Below are 23,123 nucleotides of genomic sequence, written 5' to 3' on the forward strand. Positions count from 1 at the left end.
ACACTGGGTATACTGTATATTTCATGAAAAACAGTGAAAGTGTTTGTGAAAACACTTAAGATTAGCACAGCTGGATGCACTGTAGAATGATATGAGCAAGTGGGAGAAGATGGGAGGTGAATGATTAACAAGAATTAGAAATACATTTACAACATTTACTATTAATCAATGATTATCGATCACGAACAGATAAAATCGGTCCCCCACGAGAACATTCTCCAAACACTTCTAAGTTCACCACCCTCTTCATTCCAGACATGCTTTTATTTATACCTAAAAACTTTTACCCCCCAAAATCTGTAGGCTCCATAAATTCACAATCACCCAATCACATATAGCAATTATCTTCCAGTTATGATAAAATATACAAATTAATGAAGTTGGAGTGTATTTAATATTTACATTTCAAAAGCCCAACATTTGCTCTTAAATAATTGTAGAATAAATATGATGGGTTATGATTCAGAAAATGAATAGTAATCTGTGGTCCTCAGAACACGTGTGCAAAAAAAACAAAAGTGGAGTGACGCTAACCTACTGTACTCCCTCAGACACGGAATGGGGATCTGAGAGCCCTATATGTTGACATACTCAACTACCTCAGAACTGCATCTTTCTTCAGTAAAGCATTAGATGGACTAAAGAAAGACGCAGGGGTGGAAAGTATACTGGCGAGCTAGCCAGATCCCCGGAGGATCTGAACGACTGGAAACGACGCTAGAGGGCTCGTCAGAGGACCACCTAGAGAGAGAGAGAGAGAGAGAGAGAGAGAGAGAGAGAGTGGGCTCCACACAAGCACAATGCATCTGTTGATTGTTGAGGTTTTGAACTTCCCAGAGTTCTTTGTTGTCTCTCTTCTATGCCCCCACTGGACACGCAGGTCAAAGTTCAGGGACTCCTGAAACAGTTTCTTCAGACGTCTCCCGGTCAGCTGGAGTGTTAGAAGTGTTGCCACTCAGTTCCTCTGGCGGTTTACCGTGACCAGACATGGTCTTTCAAATCTCCCATCATGGGCGGGACTTCGACAGCTTTTAAACCAATTCCGACGCTTGGGTGTGGTCACGTGACGTGTGGGAGGAGCTTGCTCCCGTTGGGTAGCATTATGAGCTGTCCTCACGATTGACAGGTCTGTCTGCATGTGTGTCCATACACACAAATATATGTGTTCATACAGTGCAGTACATACAGTGTGTGTGTGTGTGTGTGTATAGCCTACCTGTGTGTGTGTGTGTGTGTGTGTGTGTGTGTGTGTGCGTGTTTGTGTATAGCCTACCTGTGTGTGTTTGTGTTTATCCTACCTGTGTGTGTGTATGTGTGTGTGTGTGTGTGCGTGCGTGCATGGGCGCGTGTGTGTGTGTCCGTGTAGCGTGCGTGTGTGCTTGCGTGCATGGGCGTGTGTGTGTGCGTGCATGGGCGTGTGTGTGCGTGTAGCGTGCGTGTGTGAGGAGTGATTCGTGTGTGTGTGTAGCGTGTGTGTGTGTGTGAGGAGTGATTCGTGTGTGTGTGTGTAGCGTGTGTGTGTGTGTGAGGGGTGATTCGTGTGTGTGTGTGTAGCGTGTGTGTGTGTGTGTGTAGCGCTCCTCAGATGGTGACGGGGCAGGTGATGATCTTGTCCTCCAGCATGACGCTGATGATGAGGAAGACGAAGTAGAGCAGGAACATCAGCATGCCCAGCAGCTTGCTCATCCGCCACTTACACACCGCGATGGAGATGGTGACGAAGAGCAGCATGAGGAAGAGGAGGACGATGGCGCAGAACAGGCCGTTGCTGCTCACGACCACCGGCGCCATTTCGTTGAAACACGAGTACAGGAGCCAGGGGAATGGCAGACTGGAGGAGAGAGAGAGAGGGGGGGGGGGTGGAGAGAGGGAGGGAGAGAGGGATGGAGGAGGAGGGGGGGAGAGATGGAGTAGAAAGGGAGTACATGGAGGAGAGAGGGATGGAGGAGAGAGGGATGGAGAGATGGAGGAGGAGGAATGGAGTTGGAGGGACAGAAAGAGAGGGAGATCACATTAAGTCAATCTCCTCATTTGGAAAGTTCGGGTAACTGGTGGACATTACACACCCAGCCCTGAACTGTTTTGTGTGTGTATAGAAACGTGCGCTAGTTGTTTTGTGTGTGTATAGAAACGTGCGCTAGTTGTTTTGTGTGTGTATAGAAACGTGCGCTAGTTGCACCGGGCCGTACCCGACGGTGATGTCGAAGATGTTGGAGCCCACAGAGCTGGAGACGGCCATGTCGCCCAGACCCTTCCTGGCCACGATCACGCTGGTGATCAGGTCTGGGATGGAGGTGCCGGCCGCCAGGATGGTCAGGCCCATGATCTCCTCAGTGACCCAGAAGGTCTCTCCAACCTGAGAGAGAGAAGAAGCGGGAGGATTGGAATTGGGAATCGTGGATTTATGACCATATCAGCAGAAACTCCAGCTCTGGTTTAGACACTGGTTCAGTTACGGCTGCGGTTAAGACTTGGTTCGGTTACGGTTGTGCTTAAGGCTTGGTTAGGTTGTGGTTCTGGTTAAGACTTGGTTCGGTTACGGTTGTGCTTAAGGCTTGGTTAGGTTGTGGTTCTGGTTAAGACTTGATTCGGTTAAGGTTGTGCTTAAGGCTTGGTTAGGTTGTGGTTCTGGTTAAGACTTGGTTCGGTTACGGTTGTGCTTAAGGCTTGGTTAGGTTGTGGTTCTGGTTAAGACTTGGTTTGGTTACGGTTGTGCTTAAGGCTTGGTTAGGTTGTGGTTCTGGTTAAGACTTGATTCGGTTACGGTTGTGCTTAAGGCTTGGTTAGGTTGTGGTTCTGGTTAAGACTTGGTTTGGTTACGGTTGTGCTTAAGGCTTGGTTAGGTTGTGGTTCTGGTTAAGACTTGGTTCGGTTACGGTTGTGCTTGAGGCTTGGTTAGGTTGTGGTTCTTGTTTAGTTTGCTTAGTCTCGCATGGCCAGACCTATCGCCACACTTTGCTTAATGCTATGCCAGTGCTGGAGAAAGGTCTGGCTGCAACCAATTATCATTGTGGAATAGGGTGGGAAAAAGCTATATTGTATTTCTTTAAACCAATCACAATCGCCTCCATTAAGCTTGTTGTTTTTTTCAACTTGAAACTATGAGAGGGTTTACGCAAAAAACAGCATCCTGTGAGTCAGACTACTTAGGTTAGGTTGTGGTTGCGTTTAAAGGAGTAGTAAAGGGAAAATGCATGTTTAGCCCTGTTTTAAGGTTACTTATGATCATATAAAATGGTTCAGATCAAAACGTTGACAAAACTAGCACTTTTGAGGGAAGTCTGATAATTGCTCTACCACCGTTTTGGTCATACAATGAATGTGGGTGGGCACCGTGAAAAATCGTTCAAAAATATGTTAAACTGTCAACCTGTCACCATTGTATATGATCATAAGTAACCTTAAAACAGGGCTAAACATGCATTTTCCCTTTACTACTCCTTTAAGACTTGGTGAGGCTGCTGTTGTGGTTCAGACTTCCCCAGCGCCATGTGAGATCCAGATTAAGAGTTCCAGGTTCATCTGACGGTGGGTCTGGTGAGATTACAGGGGAAAGTAGCACTTGCGGCAGGATCGGGATTGGGATTAGGTGCCACGGTAACACAGACTGACGGGGCGGCTGGACAGGGGGATGCACGCGTGACATCATCGGCAAACATGATTGGATTTCTCTCAGAGGACAGACAGGTTTCAGAGAACAGGTGTCACTGATTTCTCAAAGTGTTGTGTATTTTCTCACTGCTCCCACTATGGACAGCAGCTTTGAAAGGAGGCACTACATCCACTATGCAGGCCTCTCATTTGGGAATTGGACTGTATTTATTTATAGTATACCATAACTACTCTGTTCACACTGGTGTCACCCATTCATGTTTATTATATATTGATTTATTTAACCTCTATTTAGACAGGGAGTCACACATTACACGTGGGTAGTAACCTGAGACAGAGAGAGATAGAGACTGATAGAGAGAGACTGATAGAGAGATGAGAGAGAGAGATAGATAGAGATGAGCATATATATATATATATACTGTATATATATATAGAGAGGGAGAGAGAGAGAGCGAGAGAGAGAGAGAGAGAGAGGGAGGGAGGAAGGGAGAGAGAGAGGGAGGGAGGGAGGGAGAGAGAGGGAGGGAGGGGGAGAGAGAGAGAGGGAGAGAGCGAGAGGGAGGGAGAGAGAGAGGGAGGGAGAGAGAGAGGGAGAGCGAGAGGGAGGGAGGGGGAGAGAGAGAGAGAGAGGGAGAGAGCGAGAGGGAGGGAGAGCGAGAGAGAGGGAGAGCGAGAGGGAGGGAGGGAGAGAGAGAGAGAGAGAGAGAGAGGACTGACCTGGTGAGCCCACCACACCATCATGTAGGAGAAGGCTGCGATCCAGGAGATGGAGCCCAGGAAGCTGATGGGGAAGAACCTCTTTGACGTCTTCAGAAAAGGATGTGAAAAGAAAGTCGGTGTTGGCCGATTGTGCAAAGAGTAAATCCAGCTGCAGACCTGTATCAAATTCACCCCGAAAACCGCTATCCCTCCCGGGACCCGTCTAATGCTGTTGCAGTTCTGGGTGATGTAAATCAAACGCACCCCGGCTATGTGACAGTACTAAGTGTGTGTGTTTGGCCGAGCGCTAGGTACAGCAGAGCTGCTTGTGACAGTAATAAGTGTGTGTGTGTGTGTGCGTGAGTGTGTGTGTGTGACCCAGGGCTAGGTACAGCAGAGCTGCTGAAGAGGTAAACGTACTTCTCTCCTGACGTCCGGCAGGGTGAGCCAGAGAGGAAGGACGATGGGCAGGATGACCAGATAGGTCAGCCGTTTACGATTGGTCTCCGGCCACGCCAGGCTCAGGGGCTGGTCCTCGTCTTCCTCCTCCTCCTGAGAGCAGAGAGAAGAGGGGAGGAGGAGGAGGAAGACGTAGGAGGGACAGAAATAAAAGAAGACCCTCTGTGTTTGTAAACCTCAGCGGAATCACCACCGGGAGAGAGACTCCGGGAGAGAGACGTGAAGCATGAGAAAGAAAAGAGCGCGTACTTCTCCCACGTTGCCGTTGGGCGGTGTGACCTCCACCGCCACGTTGGAACTGTTGGGGAGGTTCTTGTCTGGAAGGAGAGACAGAGAGAGAGAGAGAGAGAGAGAGAGAGAGAGAGAGAGAACGACAGAGAGAGAGGGAGGGAGGAAGAGAGGACAGGGAGAGATGGACGGAGAGTTCAAGTTCCCCAAAGCACAAAAACACAGCATGAGGAGAATGCATGAGCATCCTTCTATATCTCCTCCTCCCCTCCCCTCTCCTCCCCTCTCCTCTAACTCACCATTAGGAATGCCGTTAACGCTGTCGTCTTTGCATTTATGCTTGGCCATCTTGTGGAGAATGGAGGCTTTCTCTTTGAACCGCTCTGGAACACAACCAGTAGAATGTAATGAGCTGCTTTGTGTGTGTGTGTGTGTGTGTGTGTGTGTGTGTGTGTGTGTGTGTGTGTGTGTGTGTGTGTGTGCGTGCGTGCGTGCGTGCGTGCGTGGTTGTGTGTGTGTGTGTGTGCGTGCGTGCGTGCGTGGTTGTGTGTGTGTGTGTGTGCGTGCGTGGTTGTGTGTGTGTGTGCGTGCGTGCGTGGTTGTGTGTGTGTGTGCGCGTGCGTGGGTGCGTGCGTGGTTGTGTGTGTGTGTGTGTGCGTGCATGCGTGGTTGTGTGTGTGTGTGTGCGTGCGTGGTTGTGTGTGTGTGTGTGTGTGTGTGTGTGTGTGTGTGTGTGTGTGCGTGCGTGCGTGGTTGTGTGTGCGTGGGTGTGTGCGTGCGTGGTTGTGTGTGTGTGTGTGTGCGTGGGTGCGTGGTTGTGTGTGTGTGTGTGCGTGTGTGCGTGCGTGGGTGCGTGGTTGTGTGTGTGTGTGTGTGTGTGCGTGCGTGGTTGTGTGTGTGTGTCCTCAGTCCTCACCGTCGTTGAGCGGGTCCAGTGTGTGGATCATGAGCTGGAAGATGCTGTTCCTCATCAGGGTGTTGTGTAGAGAAGCACAGCTGCCCTCCCTCTGCAGTCTGGGTTTGGCCTGCAGTACAGCCAACAACTACAGACCTTAACACCACTCTACCAATCACCTACAGACCTTAACACCACTCTACCAATCAACTACAGACCTTAACACCACTCTACCAATCACCTACAGACCTTAACACCACTCTACCAATCAACTACAGACCTTAACACCACTCTACCAATCAACTACAGACCTGAACACCACTCTACCAATCACCTACAGACCTTAACACCACTCTACCAATCACCTACAGACCTTAACACCAGTCTACCAATCACCTACAGACCTTAACACCACTCTACCAATCACCTACAGACCTTAACACCACTCTACCAATCAACTACAGACCTTAACACCAGTCTACCAATCAACTACAGACCTTAACACCACTCTACCAATCACCTACAGACCTTAACACCACTCTACCAATCACCTACAGTCCTGAACACCACTCTACCAATCACCTACAGACCTTAACACCACTCTACCAATCACCTACAGACCTTAACACCACTCTACCAATCAACTACAGACCTGAACACCAGTCTACCAATCACCTACAGACCTTAACACCACTCTACCAATCACCTACAGTCCTGAACACCACTCTACCAATCACCTACAGACCTTAACACCACTCTACCAATCACCTACAGACCTTAACACCACTCTACCAATCACCTACAGACCTTAACACCACTCTACCAATCACCTACAGACCTTAACACCACTCTACCAATCACCTACAGACCTTAACACCAGTCTACCAATCACCTACAGACCTTAACACCACTCTACCAATCACCTACAGTCCTGAACACCACTCTGCCAATCAACTACAGACCTGAACACCAGTCTACCAATCACCTACAGACCTGAACACCAGTCTACCAATCACCTACAGACCTTAACACCACTCTACCAATCACCTACAGACCTTAACACCACTCTACCAATCAACTACACCTAGTTAACCTTTCTCTACTCGCTAACCTGGTTTATTTAACCCATCTATTCTGTACTGCTTATCCACATACACATGCACATAGTGCATACACACACATACGAACACACACAGTCAGTCACACATGCGCACACACACATAATCAACCCTTTCCCACACAAACACAGACTATATAAGATGTGAGATTCAGGAACGAGGTTCAGAGGACATTTGTAAGTTCAAAACACACACACACACACACACACACACACGGAGGGAGGGAGAGAGAACAAACCGTCACACACACACACACACACACACACACACGGAGGGAGGGAGGGAGAGAGAACAAACCGTCACACACACACACACACACACACGGAGGGAGGGAGAGAGAACAAACCGTCACACACACACACACGGAGGGAGGGAGAGAGAACAAACCGTCACACACACACACACACACACACACACACGGAGGGAGGGAGAGAGAACAAACCATCACACACACACACACACACACACACACACACACACACACACACAGAGGGAGGGAGAGAGAACAAACCATCACACACACACACACACACACACACACACACACACGGAGGGAGGGAGAGAGAACAAACCGTCAGCTTGTTCCCATCTTCACTGTTCCCACTGGTTTCAGGTGCCTTCAGAGAGAGGAGGACAGAGGAAGACAGAACGTGTGTGAAGTCACATGTAAACACACACTCTTACACACTTATACAGTACAAGTGAGGACAAACACAGACACCTTTCACCTTTTTATTATTCACCTCTCTGCATCGCTTAGTGAGGCAAGGAAAAACATGTCTCTGCTCTTTGTACTTGTATGTTGTAGCATGTGACGATTAAACCTGACTTGACTTGACTACCAGTTTCAACAGGGGTCAAACTTCAAGCATTTGCTGTTAAATCACTATAAATCACTATAAATTGCTTTATACAGATAGGCCTATATAAAATATAGTGTGTATACTAAATAACTACTATATTTGTGTTCAAACGTCCAAGGGGTGGAATCAAATTGAGATTGAAAGGTGCGCAGTATCAGGAACATACGTAATAGATTCTAATGTCATAACGAGATTAGAAAGATGAAGATGAGCGCCTAATGCTGGTGCCAGTTTCTATTCAGATCATTCAGATCAATCAAAAGATCCAGTTCAGTTTTAGGAAATAAATGTTTGATTTTAAATCTGATGATTGGTTTCAAATCCTAGGAGTTTGATCCCAGAAGCCGTGGTTCTCAGAGGGTGAGGACGATGGAGGCCACAGAGCAGGGGGGGAGGAGGGAGGAGACAGGGGGGGGAGTAGGAGGAGACGGGGAGGAGGAGGAGGGAGGAGACGGTGAGGGGAGGAGGAGGGAGGAGACGGTGAGGGGAGGAGGAGGAGGGAGGAGACGGTGAGGGGAGGAGGAGGAGGGAGGAGACGGTGAGGGGGTGAGGAGGGAGGAGACGGGGAGTGGGAGGAGATGGTGAGGGGAGTGGGAGGAGGGAGGAGGAGACGGTGAGGGGAGGAGGAGGGAGGAGACGGTGAGGAGTAGGAGGGAGGAGACGGTGAGGGGAGGAGGAGGAGGGAGGAGACGGGGAGTGGGAGGAGGGAGGAGACGGTGAGGGGAGTGGGAGGAGGGAGGAGGAGGGGAGTACGCCCAGGATTGTTTATTTGGGTGAACTATCCCTTTAAAGTGTTAGAGCTGCAGCTTCCTATGAACCAAAGGCAGGCAGGTCATTAGGGGACATATACAGTAGAACGCAGGGGTGTCACCAGAAACCTCCCTCCCTCACACACACACACACACACACACACACACACACACACACACACTACAAACAAACCCTCACTCTCTCTCATACACATAAACACACTCTCAGACACCACTCTCTCTCTCTCTCTCTCTCTCTCTCTCTCTCTCTCTCTCTCTCTCACACACACACACACTACAAACAAACCCTCACTCTCTCTCATACACATAAACACACTCTCAGACACCACACTCTCTCTCTCTCTCTCTCTCTCTCTCTCTCTCTCTCACACACACACACACTACAAACAAACCAACCCTCACTCTCTCTCATACACACAAACACACTCTCAGACACACACACTCTCTCACACACACTCTCATGTACGCACACGCACACACAAACAGCTGGTGAACGGTGAGTGATAACTATACTGTAGGCATTTCAGAGAGCAAGGTGCATTATGGTCTGGATATGGAGTAATAAAACAGCAGGTCTGTAGATAGCGGATGGTATGATGGTTGTCATGGTTCCTTAGGACTTGGAAAGCCCCTCGGTGTGAATAGTGTAGTTTGTGCTGTCAACTGATTCCTTCCCAGAATGCAATGTACCTGTACCTGTAGTGGTTATATATGACGAATTAACTTTCTATATTCTTCTTCTATTCTTTCCTTGGATGGACAGTAAAGTTGTACTCTATTCTATTCCACCACGGATTTACCTTTGTGAAGTGGCCTGTTCTATCTCGCTTGCAGCGATGTTGGACTCGTGCTGGCGTGTCGGTTGAGTGAGAGGTCAGAGGTCACGGTCGGCGGTGTGTGATTCTATTTCTGTGCATCTCGGGTCAATCCCCCAGCCTTCTAACCTTTAGTCCTTGGAGCCCGGCCCCCCCCCCCCCCCTCCAAACCCCCCACCTCACCTCTGAGGACTCGCGCTACGGGACGGGGGGGGCGACAGCAGAGCAATAATCCCTAATCCTCTGTGAATAACACAGGGTCTTCAATTCACCTGCAACCTTCAGATAGGCACCGTGTCTCTGACCGTGACGACAGCAGGAGAAAGTGTAGTGGAGCAGAGCGCTGGGATCTCTTACTTTATCAACAGGGAATCAGAATTTGCAATCAGGGTGAAACTGTTGGATCGGTAACCTGCCGGTCTGTCTACCTGCTTGTCTGTCTGTCCCCTGTCTGTGTGTCTCTCTGTCTGTGTGACTGCCTGTCTGCTTGTCTGCCTACCTGTCTGTCTGTTTATATCCACATACCTACGGTACCTACTCATTACATTACATTACAGTCATTTAGCAGACGCTTTTATCCAAAGCGACTAACAATAATTGCATTTAACGTAGGAAGAGCCAGTGTACTACTACTTGCCAGAACTCACAAGTGCATCTTCTCTCTAAAACAAGTGACTAAGAGCATAATAATACTCATTTCTATGCCGGTGCTAATTGTTAAGTAGTTTCTATGTCGGTGGCTATGCTAATTGCTGTGGCGTTGTCGGAGGGAGAGGGAGGGAGGGAGGGAGGGAGGGAGGGAGGGAGGGAGGGAGAGGGAGGAAGAGAGAGGGAGGGAGAGAAGGGAGGGAGAGGGAGGGAGGGAGGGAGGGAGGGAGGGAGGGAGGGAGGGAGGGAGAGAGAGGGAGGGAGGGAGAGAGAGGGAGGGAGGGAGGGAGAAGTAGGGAGAGAAGGGAGGGAGGGAGGGAGGGAGGGAGGGAGAGAGGGAGGGAGGGAGGGAGGGAGGGAGAAGAAGTAGGGAGAGAAGGGAGGGAGGGAGAGAGGGAGAGAGAGGGAGAGAGAGGGAGGGAGGGAGGGAGGGAGGGAGGGAGGGAGGGAGGGAGGGAGGGAGGGAGGGAGGGAGGGAGGGAGGGAGAAGAAGGGAGGGAGAGAGAAGCCTGATGGTATCTTTGCTTTACGAACCCTTTTAAAGTTTTTTTTTTAGAGTCTTTTTTTTTAAATAGTGCATCGCCAGGTTCCTTGCCAAGTTGTTGAATATGATCTTTGTTATACGTAGAGCAGTATCTACAGAGGATCAGTGGTACACCATGTGGTACACCTCACAAAATATCTAGAGGGTAAGTGAACGAAATTGTTTCTGTACCGAGGCCTTGCTAAACATAGGGTCTTATCATATGTGCTGTGACTGAGCGGTATATATAGACGTGTACAGAAGACCTGGGATCAACACTTCATGAGTTATACGTGTGTAACCGAGTTGAATTGGTTCAACTCACTCCTCAGTATAGATACAGCCCTGCCACAGTGACCCTGTGACACATGATGGAGCAACGAAACCAACGAACAGCCCAACAAATGTGTAACTCTGGGGTAAATCCAACAAATACTCCATTTTGATCAAGATATTTGACTCAGGCATGATGAACCAAACTGCTGACTGGCAAGAGCTGCTGATTTAAATGCGCCATCTTTCTAGGAGAATAAACACGATGATCTTTCTGAAGATTAAATCAATCTATTATGAAGACCAAGAGGGAACATGAAGATTTTCAAAAACTTTTAGATATTTTTATTTTTATTTTACAGCATCCCCTACTATAGTATATATTTCACCTTTACCTGCACCATGTGTGTACAGACAGTAGAGTGGTACAGACAGTAAAACCATAACGCTGCTGTAAGTGATCAGGTCCAACCCATTAACCCTCTCTCAGGCCTCCAAAAATGGATATTTAGCATTTTGGAAATGAAACACTTCATACTGTTTTGTGTCAGGCCTTACTGAGACGGGTTGTGGTATAAAGATACAATAAATACATATAATTATTTATCAATAATAAATATACACCATGTTTTTTTCATATTTGGAAAAAAAAAAGCATCAGAAAACAAATTAAATTAAAGCTGCTTCGCAGCGATGAGGCGGGGCCAGGCAATTTCCGACAAGTTTAGGAGCAATAAGCGAGAGAATAGGAGGACAACAAGAAAGTTGGCATTCCAATGTTCATTTTGTACATTCATATCGTATCGTAAAAACATTTGTAAAACATTTTGATGCATTGTAAGCTCGATTTTGATAATTCAACAATCTGGTCAATGAGTTTGTGAATTACAGTCTGAACATCCAGTGGAGCAAGTTGTGTGGTGTTAATTGATTGAAAAATGTGGGATGAGATATGTTTATTAATTTTTACAGGTTTTGTCTGTTTTTCTTTATAATTGAACATTAACTTCAGCAGCTGTGTACTCAGTCAGTTGCCAATCAATCGATTTAGTCATTGTAATCCTCGGCGGGGGCTGGGTAGGGTTGCCAACAGCGATGTCTTCGGAGCTTGCGTTGGATTGTGGGTAATGTAGTTTTCTCTGTATGTAGTGTTGGTTTCAGAGGACAGAATTAAACATATTTTTAAAAATTCAATTTTTGAGATAAAATTCTGAAAAAATCATACTACATCTTGGATATGTGGCCAATGTTGTCACTTTTTATGAGGATGATCAGACATTGATTTGGCGAGAATTAATAGGAACTGTATACAGAACTGTTAACAGTAAAACTTTTTGAAGTGCTGTGGGCTCTATTTTTCATATTTCAAAAATCTGTGAGGATCGTTTGGTAAGGACAGTCTGAAGATACAGTAGATCAATTTTGGTGTCAATTGAACAAAAAATGTGGGAGGAGATAGGTTTGATAGGTTTTACAGTTTATGAAGAAATCAGAGTGATGGACTTCAAAATTCCTGCAAGGTCAAAGCGTATGAAAGTTTTGTCTCCCTTGGGACTACATTCACGTGGTGGATTTACAGTGATAGCACCTATGGCTGATTTGTTATGATTTTTTTTAAAGTTTTAAACTTTAGACTGTTGCTGTAGCGCCACCTTCAGGTTTATTGACCTACAATGCAGGTTGAGGACTTTGGGTATAGTACTGGAGCTTTGTGCAAATTTTGGTGATTTTTTGTCCACGGGAAGTTAGACTTCAGTGGAAGATGGAGAATAATAATAATAAGTAAAACATTTTCATGCATTGTAAGCTCAATTTTGATAATTCAATAATCTGGTCAATGAGTTTGTGAATGACAGTTTGAAGATCCAGTGTAGCAACTTTAGTGTTAATTGATTGAAAAATGTGGGTTACAGGTTTTGTTAGCTTTTTTTTCATAATTGAACATTAACTTCAGCCGCTGTGTACTCAGTCAGTTGCCAATCAATCGATTTAGTCATTGTAATCCTCGGCGGGGGTTGGGTAGTGTTGCCAACAGCGATGTCTCCGATTCGTTGAGCTTGCGTTGGATTGTGGGTAATGTAGTTTTCTCTGTATGTAGTGTTGGTTTCAGAGGACAGAATTAAACATATTTTTAAAAATTCAATTTTTGAGATAAAATTCTGAAAAAATCATACTACATCTTGGATATGTGGCCAATGTTGTCACTTTTTATGAGGATGATCAGACATTGATTTGGCGAGAATTAATAGGAACTGTATACAGAACTGTTAACAGTAAAACTTTTTGAAGTGCTGTGGGCTCTATTTTTCATATTTCAAAAATCTGTGAGGATCGTTTGGTAAGGACAGTCTGAAGATACAGTAGATCAATTTTGGTGTCAATTGAACAAAAAATGTGGGAGGAGATAGGTTTGATAGGTTTTACAGTTTATGAAGAAATCAGAGTGATGGACTTCAAAATTCCTGCAAGGTCAAAGCGTATGAAAGTTTTGTCTCACTTGGGACTACATTCACGTGGTGGATTTACAGTGATAGCACCTATGGCTGATTTGTTATGATTTTTTTTTAAGTTTTAAACTTTAGACTGTTGCTGTAGCGCCACCTTCAGGTTTATTGACCTACAATGCAGGTTGAGGACTTTGGGTATAGTACTGGAGCTTTGTGCAAATTTTGGTGATTTTTTGTCCACGGGAAGTTAGACTTCAGTGGAAGATGGAGAATAATAATAATAAGTAAAACATTTTCATGCATTGTAAGCTCAATTTTGATAATTCAATAATCTGGTCAATGAGTTTGTGAATGACAGTTTGAAGATCCAGTGTAGCAACTTTAGTGTTAATTGATTGAAAAATGTGGGTTACAGGTTTTGTTAGCTTTTTTTTCATAATTGAACATTAACTTCAGCCGCTGTGTACTCAGTCAGTTGCCAATCAATCGATTTAGTCATTGTAATCCTCGGCGGGGGTTGGGTAGGGTTGCCAACAGCGATGTCTCCGATTCGTTGAGCTTGCGTTGGATTGTGGGTAACGTAGTTTTCTCTGTATGAAGTGTTGGTTTCAGAGGACAGAATTAAACATATTTTTAAAAATTCAATTTTTGAGATAAAATTCTGAAAAAAATCATACTACATCTTGGATCTGTGGCCAATGTTGTCACTTTTTATGAGGATGATCAGACATTGATTTGGCGAGAATTAATAGGAACTGTATACAAAACTGTTAACAGTGAAACCTTTTGATGTGCTGTGGGCTCAATTTTTCATATTTCAAAAATCTGTGAGGATCCTTTGGTAAGGACAGTCTGTAGATACAGTATATTAATTTTGGTGTCAATTGAACAAAAAATGTGGGAGGAGATATGTTTGATAGGTTTTACAGTTTATGAAGAAATCAGAGTGATGGACTTCAAAATTCCTGCAAGGTCAAAGTGTATGAAGGTTTTGTCTCACTTAGGACTACATTCACGTGGTGGTTTTACAGTGATAGCACCTATGGCTGATTTGTTATGATTTTTTTAAGTTTTAAACTTTAGACTGTTGCTGTAGCGCCACCTTCAGGTTTATTGACCTACAATGCAGGTTGAGGACTTTGGATATAGTACTGGAGCTATGTGCAAATTTTGGTGATTTTTTGTCCATGGGAAGTTAGACTTCAGTGGAAGGAGAATAATAATAATAATATAGGCAAATACAATAGGGTTCCGGCAGCTACGCTGCCTGGCCCCTAAAAAGACTGACTTCAAGGTTATTAACAACACAGGTGTACACTGTAAGCTCTTTCTCTCTCTCTTTATCTCTCTATCTCTTTTTCTCTTTCTTTATCTCTATCTCTCTCTCTTTCTCTCTCTCTCTCTCTCTCTCTCTCTCTCTCCGGCCTGTCCATCCAAGCTCTTAGTCTTAGTCAGGATTAATCCACACAGACCACATTTAGAGTGGTCATTTCTGCGTGTGAACTCCTTCAGCAGGTCTCAGGTCACAGGATGACAGCCCTGGTTGGCGGCTGCGCTACGGGTTTTTAGCGCTGGTGTACTATTTTAACTTCTGTGTTCAGAAGGGATGCAAGTATTAACTAGCTACAGTACAGACCGACCAACATATTACATCAGGCTATAAAGATGCGATATGAAAAAGGTATTAAGTGCATTACAAATGAAGGCAAACAGTGTAAAAATGATCAGGCTCAAGTCATTATACTCGTTAGCCGCTTGGTAAAACCAGTCTGTCACAGCCCGATGATAAAAGGATAAAAGTCACCTCAATAATGTCTGTATTTGTATTAATTCACATGTTTTAGAAAGAAGATGCACTTGTGAGTTCTGGCAAGTAGTAGTACATTGGCTTTTCCTACGTTAAATGCAATTATTGTTAGTCGCTTTGGATAAAAGCGTCTGCTGAATGACTGTAATGTAATGTAATGTATTTGTTTGTGAAGGGACAATGCACATCCACAATACTATATATGAGCCAGATTTAGCCCAAATGGCTAGTTTCCATCTGCTGTTCCTGGCCGGATATTTAAAAGGCAACCTAGGTCTAGGTCTCAGATCGGCTTAGTCATGACCTTTGAGCTTTAGTGATATAACTAAACTGACCCAGAATCAGCATCTAAAAGAGTACCTCTACTATGAACTGTGGTTTTCAGCAAGCGATTTTTTTTTAAACAGGAAGTGAGTGTTAAATGAATGGATGATCAGATCAGAGAAGAAGCACAGTGTAGAGGGGCATGTGAAAGGAAACTGAGGTGTTCTGCATCCCAGGCAGAAACAGTCTGCAGTGCCCTGTCTTCTACAGAGAGCTAAACCCTGACCCAGTCCCCGTTGGTTCACGCTCATTACAACATGCTGTTCACGTGATTACAACAAATCTTTTTCTACATGTAAACTTGAGAGTCTATCTCATGGTTGTCTCGGGTGCAGAATCAGGCTGGAGCCCAGCTCGCCACACCGCGGCGAAAGGCTGACTTTGTGTTTGCTGTCGTCACCGAAGGTAAGAAGTTAATAGGGTATCAGGAGGCGGGATTGGATCGGGCCCCAACCAAAGGATTCCACTGACCTCTGCAGAGACCGCGATACAAACCTGACGTCTACACGCATCTAACTGTCGGTTGGACGACCAAATCTTTACTCTGACTAACAGTTAATGAACATTATTCAAAAACGATGTGATTGGTTGATTTCACAACGGTTTGCGGCCTGCAGATGCGTTCTGCTCCACCAGCTCGGCCATCCTGCACCCTGTCTATAATTAGCTGGGTTGCAATTGGATTGAAGGATTTGTCCCGGGATTACCGAAGACCTCCCGACATATGAGGGCAAGCAAGTCGCACATCAAGTGCCCGATGTGCGAAGGAGAGCGGTGAGGAGGCCGGCTAACGGGGAAGCTGAGCATCGGGCCACGGAGCTTCCCGCCATTCACAGATCTAGCAAACGAATGAGTGCAGAAACAGAACTAGCCCTGCCACTCACTGGTGATGCTGCTGATGTGTTGCAGCAGTGCCAGAAATGTTTATGTAGGCCTACTACAGTGAGAATATAGTCTTATATTGGCAATAAAAATAATCATAATAATAATAATAATAATAAATACACCAAATTTAGCTTTAAACACATCTTTGGTCCTTGGAAAGAAAATGTTATGCAAGATTCCAGTCAATTGCTGCAGGTGTCCTTTGTCTATTTCACATTTTTTGGGAGTTACATCTTTGAAATGTGAGCCGTGGTCATCTGATATTTTGGAGTACTGCTTGCTGGAATCATATCTCAAACCTTGTATTAGATATTCAACATAAACAATATACTACCGCATATTGATAGGAATTGTTCTCAATAAAATCAGACAAACAGATGCCGTTTAACATTAAATTACATTACAGTCATTTAGCTGACACTTTTATCTAAAGCGACTAACAATAATTGCATTTAACGTAGGAAAAGCCAATGTTCTACTACTTGCCAAATCTCCTTGTTCTTAGTCGACCAGCCTAACTGGGTTTGCATAGTAGGCTAGCCTATATGTCTCTGAAGATCTTGCAGTGGGAAGGCAGTATAATAAGACCAGCTGTGCTAAGAAGACAGCCTAAAAACGCCCCCCTCTGCTCGTTCACCTGCTCTCCATTACATCAACACAACATCTGAAAGCAACGCATGTGATGGAGAGAGAGCACAGAAGAGGAGGGGAGGGGGGTCAGTTGGGGAATACAGTCGTTTTCATCTGTTCTGTTTTTGTGTTTTTAGTACCACATCCATTTTATCCTTTTTCACAACAAGCAGAAACACTGATCTGACATGTCTGTTAAAGTGCCTGCACACGGCCCCAACCAACGGCATCCAACACCAACGTTGAACTGGTGTGCCATGTTTGTTGGTGACTGTTGGCATCGGTTGGATGGATTTTATAGCTGAAATTTAAACTTCCAACATTCTAACAACTGACAACTTTAGAATGTTGGGTGTTGGGGGTTGGTTGGGGCTGTGTGTAATCACCTTTAGGGCAGCCTGGCCTGATACTGTTTTAGCCTCCTAACAAAACTTGTATTCTCCTTCTGCCTTTGCTGCGTGTTTGCATTACATTACTGAGAAAACATTCCCTCAACTTTATAACAGTGTGTTCTGAACCAGGGTGCCGTGAACGAAACACGTTGGAAACCTCATAATGGAACCAATCCCAGTTCAAACTTCAAACCCTAACATGGGGCTCTTTAACCTCCCTGCCACGATTGGCTAGGTGTAATCATCATGGCATGACAATAACACATCTGGCCAATCAGAGGGCAGGATGGAGCTCTCTGATTGTCCAGATGTGTTATTTACTGCTGCCATCTTGCTTACACCTGTCCAATCATCTCAGATCTACACTGGTCCCAATGGTGTTGTTTTGGATGTCAGCGTGTTTAAGGTGTGCCTCTACTAAGCTGTAAAGACAGATGTTTAGACAGGGCATGTATGTTGAATGTTTACCTTTCCTGAAACCTACACGCCTCACACACACACATACACGCACACACGCATGCACACACACACACACACACACACACACCCCTCTTGTATTGCATCCGGCCTCCATCTTAACTAAAAGAACAGCTGCATGCTCTTGTTGGAATGAGGACTTTAATTACATGGAGCATAATCTTCCAAGCTGTCAACCACAGTGATGATAAAAACCGATAGATATCTGACAGGTGAATGATTGTTTTCCAAAATTGCCTACAAAAGATCGGAATCAGGGAACATCAGCCGTGGTATCACAAAGTGCTACATTTTCCTATTTTCATCATGAACGAGTTATGTTCACACACAGTCCTGAATAAGAGTTGGATGTCTCTGTGTAACCACAGTGTTAGATCTCAAAGCGCAGCCGGGCTTATAATAGGACTGATTGGGATGTCCGGGGACCAGCAGGACGTCCAGGTGGTTTGACCTTGCACGAACAGAGACATGCAGGGCCACAGCTCGGCCCCCAGGAAGACACACACAGGTGACAGTCTAATCTTAATCCCTGGTAGATCGGCTGTCTCCCTGTCCGTCCAGACACCTCCCTTAATACCCTTCCTTCCTTCGTTTATGTGTTTCTTGCACTTTGTCTTGATGCTTTTAATGTCTCATGTAAAGCACTCTGAATTGCCTTGTTGCTGAAATGTGCTATACAAATAAACTTGCCTTGCCCATCTCAGCCCAGAATCAATGGGGAGATGAGTCAGATGTACCCTGCTGAAGAGAAGTATCTCTATTGGAATCCAACTAGCATGGAGTGTAGTGGGATAATTTCTGATTTTAATCATACTGCCAATGGCCAATGATCTAGAGCTATCGAGCACTTCTAGATGGTTCTGGGCCTGTCCTCATTAGAACTAGAACCTTTGGGACTGGTGTAATGGTTCACTGGCAAATCTATGTTTCTAATATTATAGTTTCTGATCAGCCTCTGGGCATTTCCTACTGCTCAGGTAACACTTCCTGGTTGGTTTCTGGGAGGAAGGGGGTTCTGACAGGTTGACTGTTTTTCTCAAGCCATTAATGTTCATTAGGGTTGAGGACATGGGGAGTGCTGGTGTGTAGTAATGTTGGGGCCCTGTGCGACCTCACCTTGGGCGCGGTCTCCAGCCGGTCCACCTGGATCCTCCCTCCCAGCCTGCTCTTCATCGCCTGCTCCACATTGGCGTTGAACTTCATGAAGGTGACGTACGTGGCGTAGCACATCAGTAGGCTTATGCTCTCATTGTAGGTGATCACGTTGTCCAGGAAGAAGTAGATGAGCATGAGCAGGCCGATGATGTAGAAGGACACGTCGCGGAAGAGCGGCCACCAGGTCAGGTTCAGGATCTCCTTGGAGAAGATGGCGCACATCCCGATGACGAACAGTATGTTGAAGACGGCGGAGCCCACGATCGTCCCGATGCCCACGTTGCTGTGGGAGATGAAGACACCGATCACAGAGGTGAAGAGTTCCGGGGCCGAGCCCCCGGCCGCCATGAAGGTGGCGCCCGCCACATCGTCGGAGATCTCCAGATACTCCGTGATGACGGTCAGCGCCGGCACAAAGAACTCGTCGCACACGATGGCCAGGGCGACGAACATGTACAGCATGCCACACATGTGCAGGATCACGTATCCCTGGCGCCGCTCCTCCAGGCTGAACAGGTCCGTGGGGTAGTCCCCTTGGTTCATCTCTTCCGACTTGTTTCCCTTACGCATGGCCGCCACCGGCGTGTCCTCCCACTTCCCCTTGGTGCCCGGCTTGTTCCCGAACGACAACAGAGTTCTGTGGGGCGCAGACGCTTCCGACCGCCCCCCTCCTCCCTCCTGGCCCGGCTGTTGGTCTGTCGTCACGTCGGAGGGCCCGCCTCCCTGGAGGACGTCGGTCCAGGAAAAGGCACTCCAGGAGAAGACTGCGCTGAGGGCCAGGAGGCTGAGGGCGAAGGTGAAGATGCGGGCCGGCCGTAGCTTTCTCCGGACGCGCTGGTAGTGTCGTCGCTTGCAGCAGACGCTCGGGGGGGAGGAGGCCCCGGAAGATTCCATATTTGCGCCTCTGGAAAGTAGCATCGCATCCATGGTCCAGGACGGGTCCGGGTGGGAAGGCTAGGTGGGTAGGAGGGGGGGGGGGCGCAGGCTGTGGGTGGGGGCTGGGCCTAGCGTTGGGGAGGGGTCGGGAGGGGGGTTTTACCGAGCTCGGGGCATTGTGCTCCCAGCTTCTCTAAACATGCTGGAGGAAGCCTTGGCGGGAACCTGGGTCTGGGCCGAACAAAGGATTCCTCATATTAGTTCCTGAAACACAGAGAGAAGAGGAGAGAGAGAAAGGGGGGGGGTATTTGTGTGAATGTTCTATCTCAAGGAAGGAAGACTTTCTGGACGTTTAAATGCTTGGGAAAGTCACATTCAGATTTTTTCTTGGCTGTGAATACAAGCAGAATACAACATTAGAGACCAAATTCCAGTGCAACTTTTCAGGGCACCAAAACTCCAGGCCTACTCTAAGACTCTAGACCTACTCTAAGACTCCAAGCCTACCCTAAGACTCCAGGCCTACCAACAGACTCCAGACCTGCCCTAAGACTCCAGGCCTACCAACAGACTCCAGGCCTACCCTAAGACTCCAGGCCTACCCTAAGACTCCAGGCCTACCCTTAGACTCCAGACCTGCCCTAAGACTCCAGGCCTACCAACAGACTCCAGGCCTACCCTAAGACTCCAGGCCTACCCTAAGACTCCAGGCCTACCTACAGACACCAGGCCTACCCAAATATTACAGGCCTTCCATAAGACTCCAGGCTTACCCTAAAACTCCAGGCCTACCCTAAGACTCCAGACCTACCCTACGTGTCCAGGAAACCCTAAGACTCCAGGCATACCCTAACACTCCAAGCCTACCCTAACACTACAGGCCTACCCTTAGCATTCAGGCCTACCCTAAGCGTCCAGGCCTACCTACAGATCCAGGCCTACCCAGTACCCACTAAGGAGCCACATCCGTCCTGTGGCACTTGGGCAGTGAGGCCTCGCCGCTGCAACCAATCATGTGGCTTTTCCCCTAAGCCCTAACCTCTTTCCACTTGTGCTGATCTCAGGGGATTTGACAGGTGTGCGCGATGCGCCAGAAGCTCCAGCTTGCTTTCTGGGTCGCTGGCTGGATGTGGAACCATGTCACTGGACATCCCACTGCCCTCTCCTCAGGAGTGCAGAAGGGAGAGCTACAGTTAAGGACTTGATTTATTTCAGGAACGATGACTTGACGGTGTTGAACTGAAGCCAAGGGCCAACAATGACCCCTCTTCTTCACTAAACCCCTCAAATAAAGCAGCTTAATTGAATTTTAAACCCCAAATCTATTTTGCATGAAGAAACAACGTACCATTCATCACAAACTTTGTGAATATCTTGGTTTTACCTCTTTACAGTGCAGAAAGATTGCATTTAACCAGTGGAAACCATTCGTATTTAAATTTAATTCGCTCGATTTTAAATCCAGTCACTTTCAGTTCAGTTTCCAAACACTGTCATATTAAGACAGACTAAAATGTTGGCTCTAAATTTTCCCAAACAAGATGAAAGTTTTCTTTGCAATAGACCTATCAAGCTGGTACCCTAACCCTGGAACACACACATACTCATCCCCCCCCACACACACACACACATTCTACATCATCTGAACCTCTATATTTTCCATATTTGACATTTGAGTCATGGGCTGTGATCTCAGCATGCTGATCCTGCAGCCAGCTCATCTCAGGAGAGAGAGAGAGAGAGAGCAGCTTAGAGGAAGAGAATAAACCTGCGCAAAGTAGCTTCCAATTACCTACCTGCTACCTCCTCATTCCTGATTACTTTGTTTTGCTCACAATCGTTCTCTATAAATAAAACAAAAAACGAATCTGACATCAAACCCATAAAGGTGACACCGGAGGTCACAATAGCTTATCTTACCAATCCATCCAAATCCATTATCCTAAGCTGCAGCTTATGCATAAACAGGAGCACTGAGCCTATTGGTTTTTTATCATTCCCACATTCCCGTTCATCTCCGAAAGCCAACTGGAACCAGTAGAAAAGACCAATGCATGCCTTGAAAGCAACCAAATGTACTGTGAAAAATCACATACTGTAGGTCTATTCATCCTGTAGTACTTCATAGACACTAGTCTAAAACATTAACCAGTGAAGCTCATTTAAGTAAATATAGAGTCAATAATCATATATATACCCCACTGCAGGCTCCCGTAGCAGTTGACAGAGTCTTAGATTTCAGCGTCCATTAATTCCCATGTGAAAGCAACGGATTCTGATTGACAAGAACCTAGAACATCCAACCGGTGTGGCTGAGGCAGATCCTCTGTGGGATCTTCTGAGAGGAGGTGGAGCTTCTACCCAGGAAAACAGTAGCCACCAAAGATGAAGACTCCTCCCTCCCTCCCTCCCTCTCTCTCTCTCCCTCCCCTCTCTCTTGCCCCACTGTGGCACCCAATGGCCAACCAACCCCTTCACTATACAACCGAATGATGGTTTTCATGATGTTGGCGTAAGCTCCAATTAATGCCTCCGTCTCATTTTGGCCTACCATGATGCATTGCATGCAAATTCCCTTCCTTTTGTCAACGCTCGAGGGTAACCGTGGCAACAGATGAAAAACTGAGGATGTATATCTCTGTTGTTGCCCAATACAGATTTAAGGTTGGAGAAAAGAGCTGCGTATAAATTTATTTCATGAGATAAAATGGGAGAGCATGGCCATGATACGAGCTCACCAAGGCCTTCCAGGGTAACCTTTCCCTCTTTACTGGGCCTCAGCACTCAGCTAATAGGCTTTCAGTGCAACACCTGCTCTTCATGGAGACAGAACGCAGGCGGCACACCACCACCACCAGGTGCTCTGACTCCATGATCCTCCAGGACTGGGATCACAGCTTGGCCTTCCCTGTCAGAACCATTAGAACAGCCAATCATATTTCTGTTTACAGATTATATCTGTAAGGAAGCTCATAGGCCTGTCATGTGGGAGTGGGGTGGGAGTGTGTGTGTGTGTAGGGGGGGGGGTTTAGAGGTGGAGGTGGGTGTGTGAAGACAAATACTTTCAAACACTTCATCTCTGTATTTGATCCAGGTGTAGAGGCATTGCAAGGCAGATACCGACAAAATGGTTCCCCTATGGAGGAGGAGGAGGAGTGGCTGAGGTGGAGGGACTGGGCCAGGTGGACACGTGAGTGCTGCTTTAAATCCTACAGCTCCCCCCC

At 46.6% G+C, this 23,123-nt stretch overlaps 1 protein-coding gene across 1 annotated transcript; it reads right to left on the reverse strand.

Annotated features, from left to right (window-relative positions):
- Window positions 1-1,581: 1,581 nt before the first annotated feature.
- On the reverse strand, window positions 1,582-19,917 carry LOC311322365 (solute carrier family 24 member 2; the record flags this gene model as incomplete). The annotated part of the gene is made up of 8 exons (XM_084454431.1): window positions 1,582-1,831; window positions 2,190-2,356; window positions 4,333-4,422; window positions 4,735-4,866; window positions 5,023-5,090; window positions 5,301-5,384; window positions 5,918-6,044; window positions 18,985-19,917. 8 exons carry the CDS (start codon window positions 19,915-19,917, stop codon window positions 1,582-1,584), a joined length of 1,851 nt encoding a protein of 616 aa, XP_084310557.1.
- Between the last annotated feature and the right edge of the window lie 3,206 nt (window positions 19,918-23,123).

Source organism: Borostomias antarcticus (genome assembly GCF_949987555.1).
Source record: "Borostomias antarcticus genome assembly, chromosome: 20".
NCBI lineage: Eukaryota > Metazoa > Chordata > Actinopteri > Stomiiformes > Stomiidae > Borostomias > Borostomias antarcticus.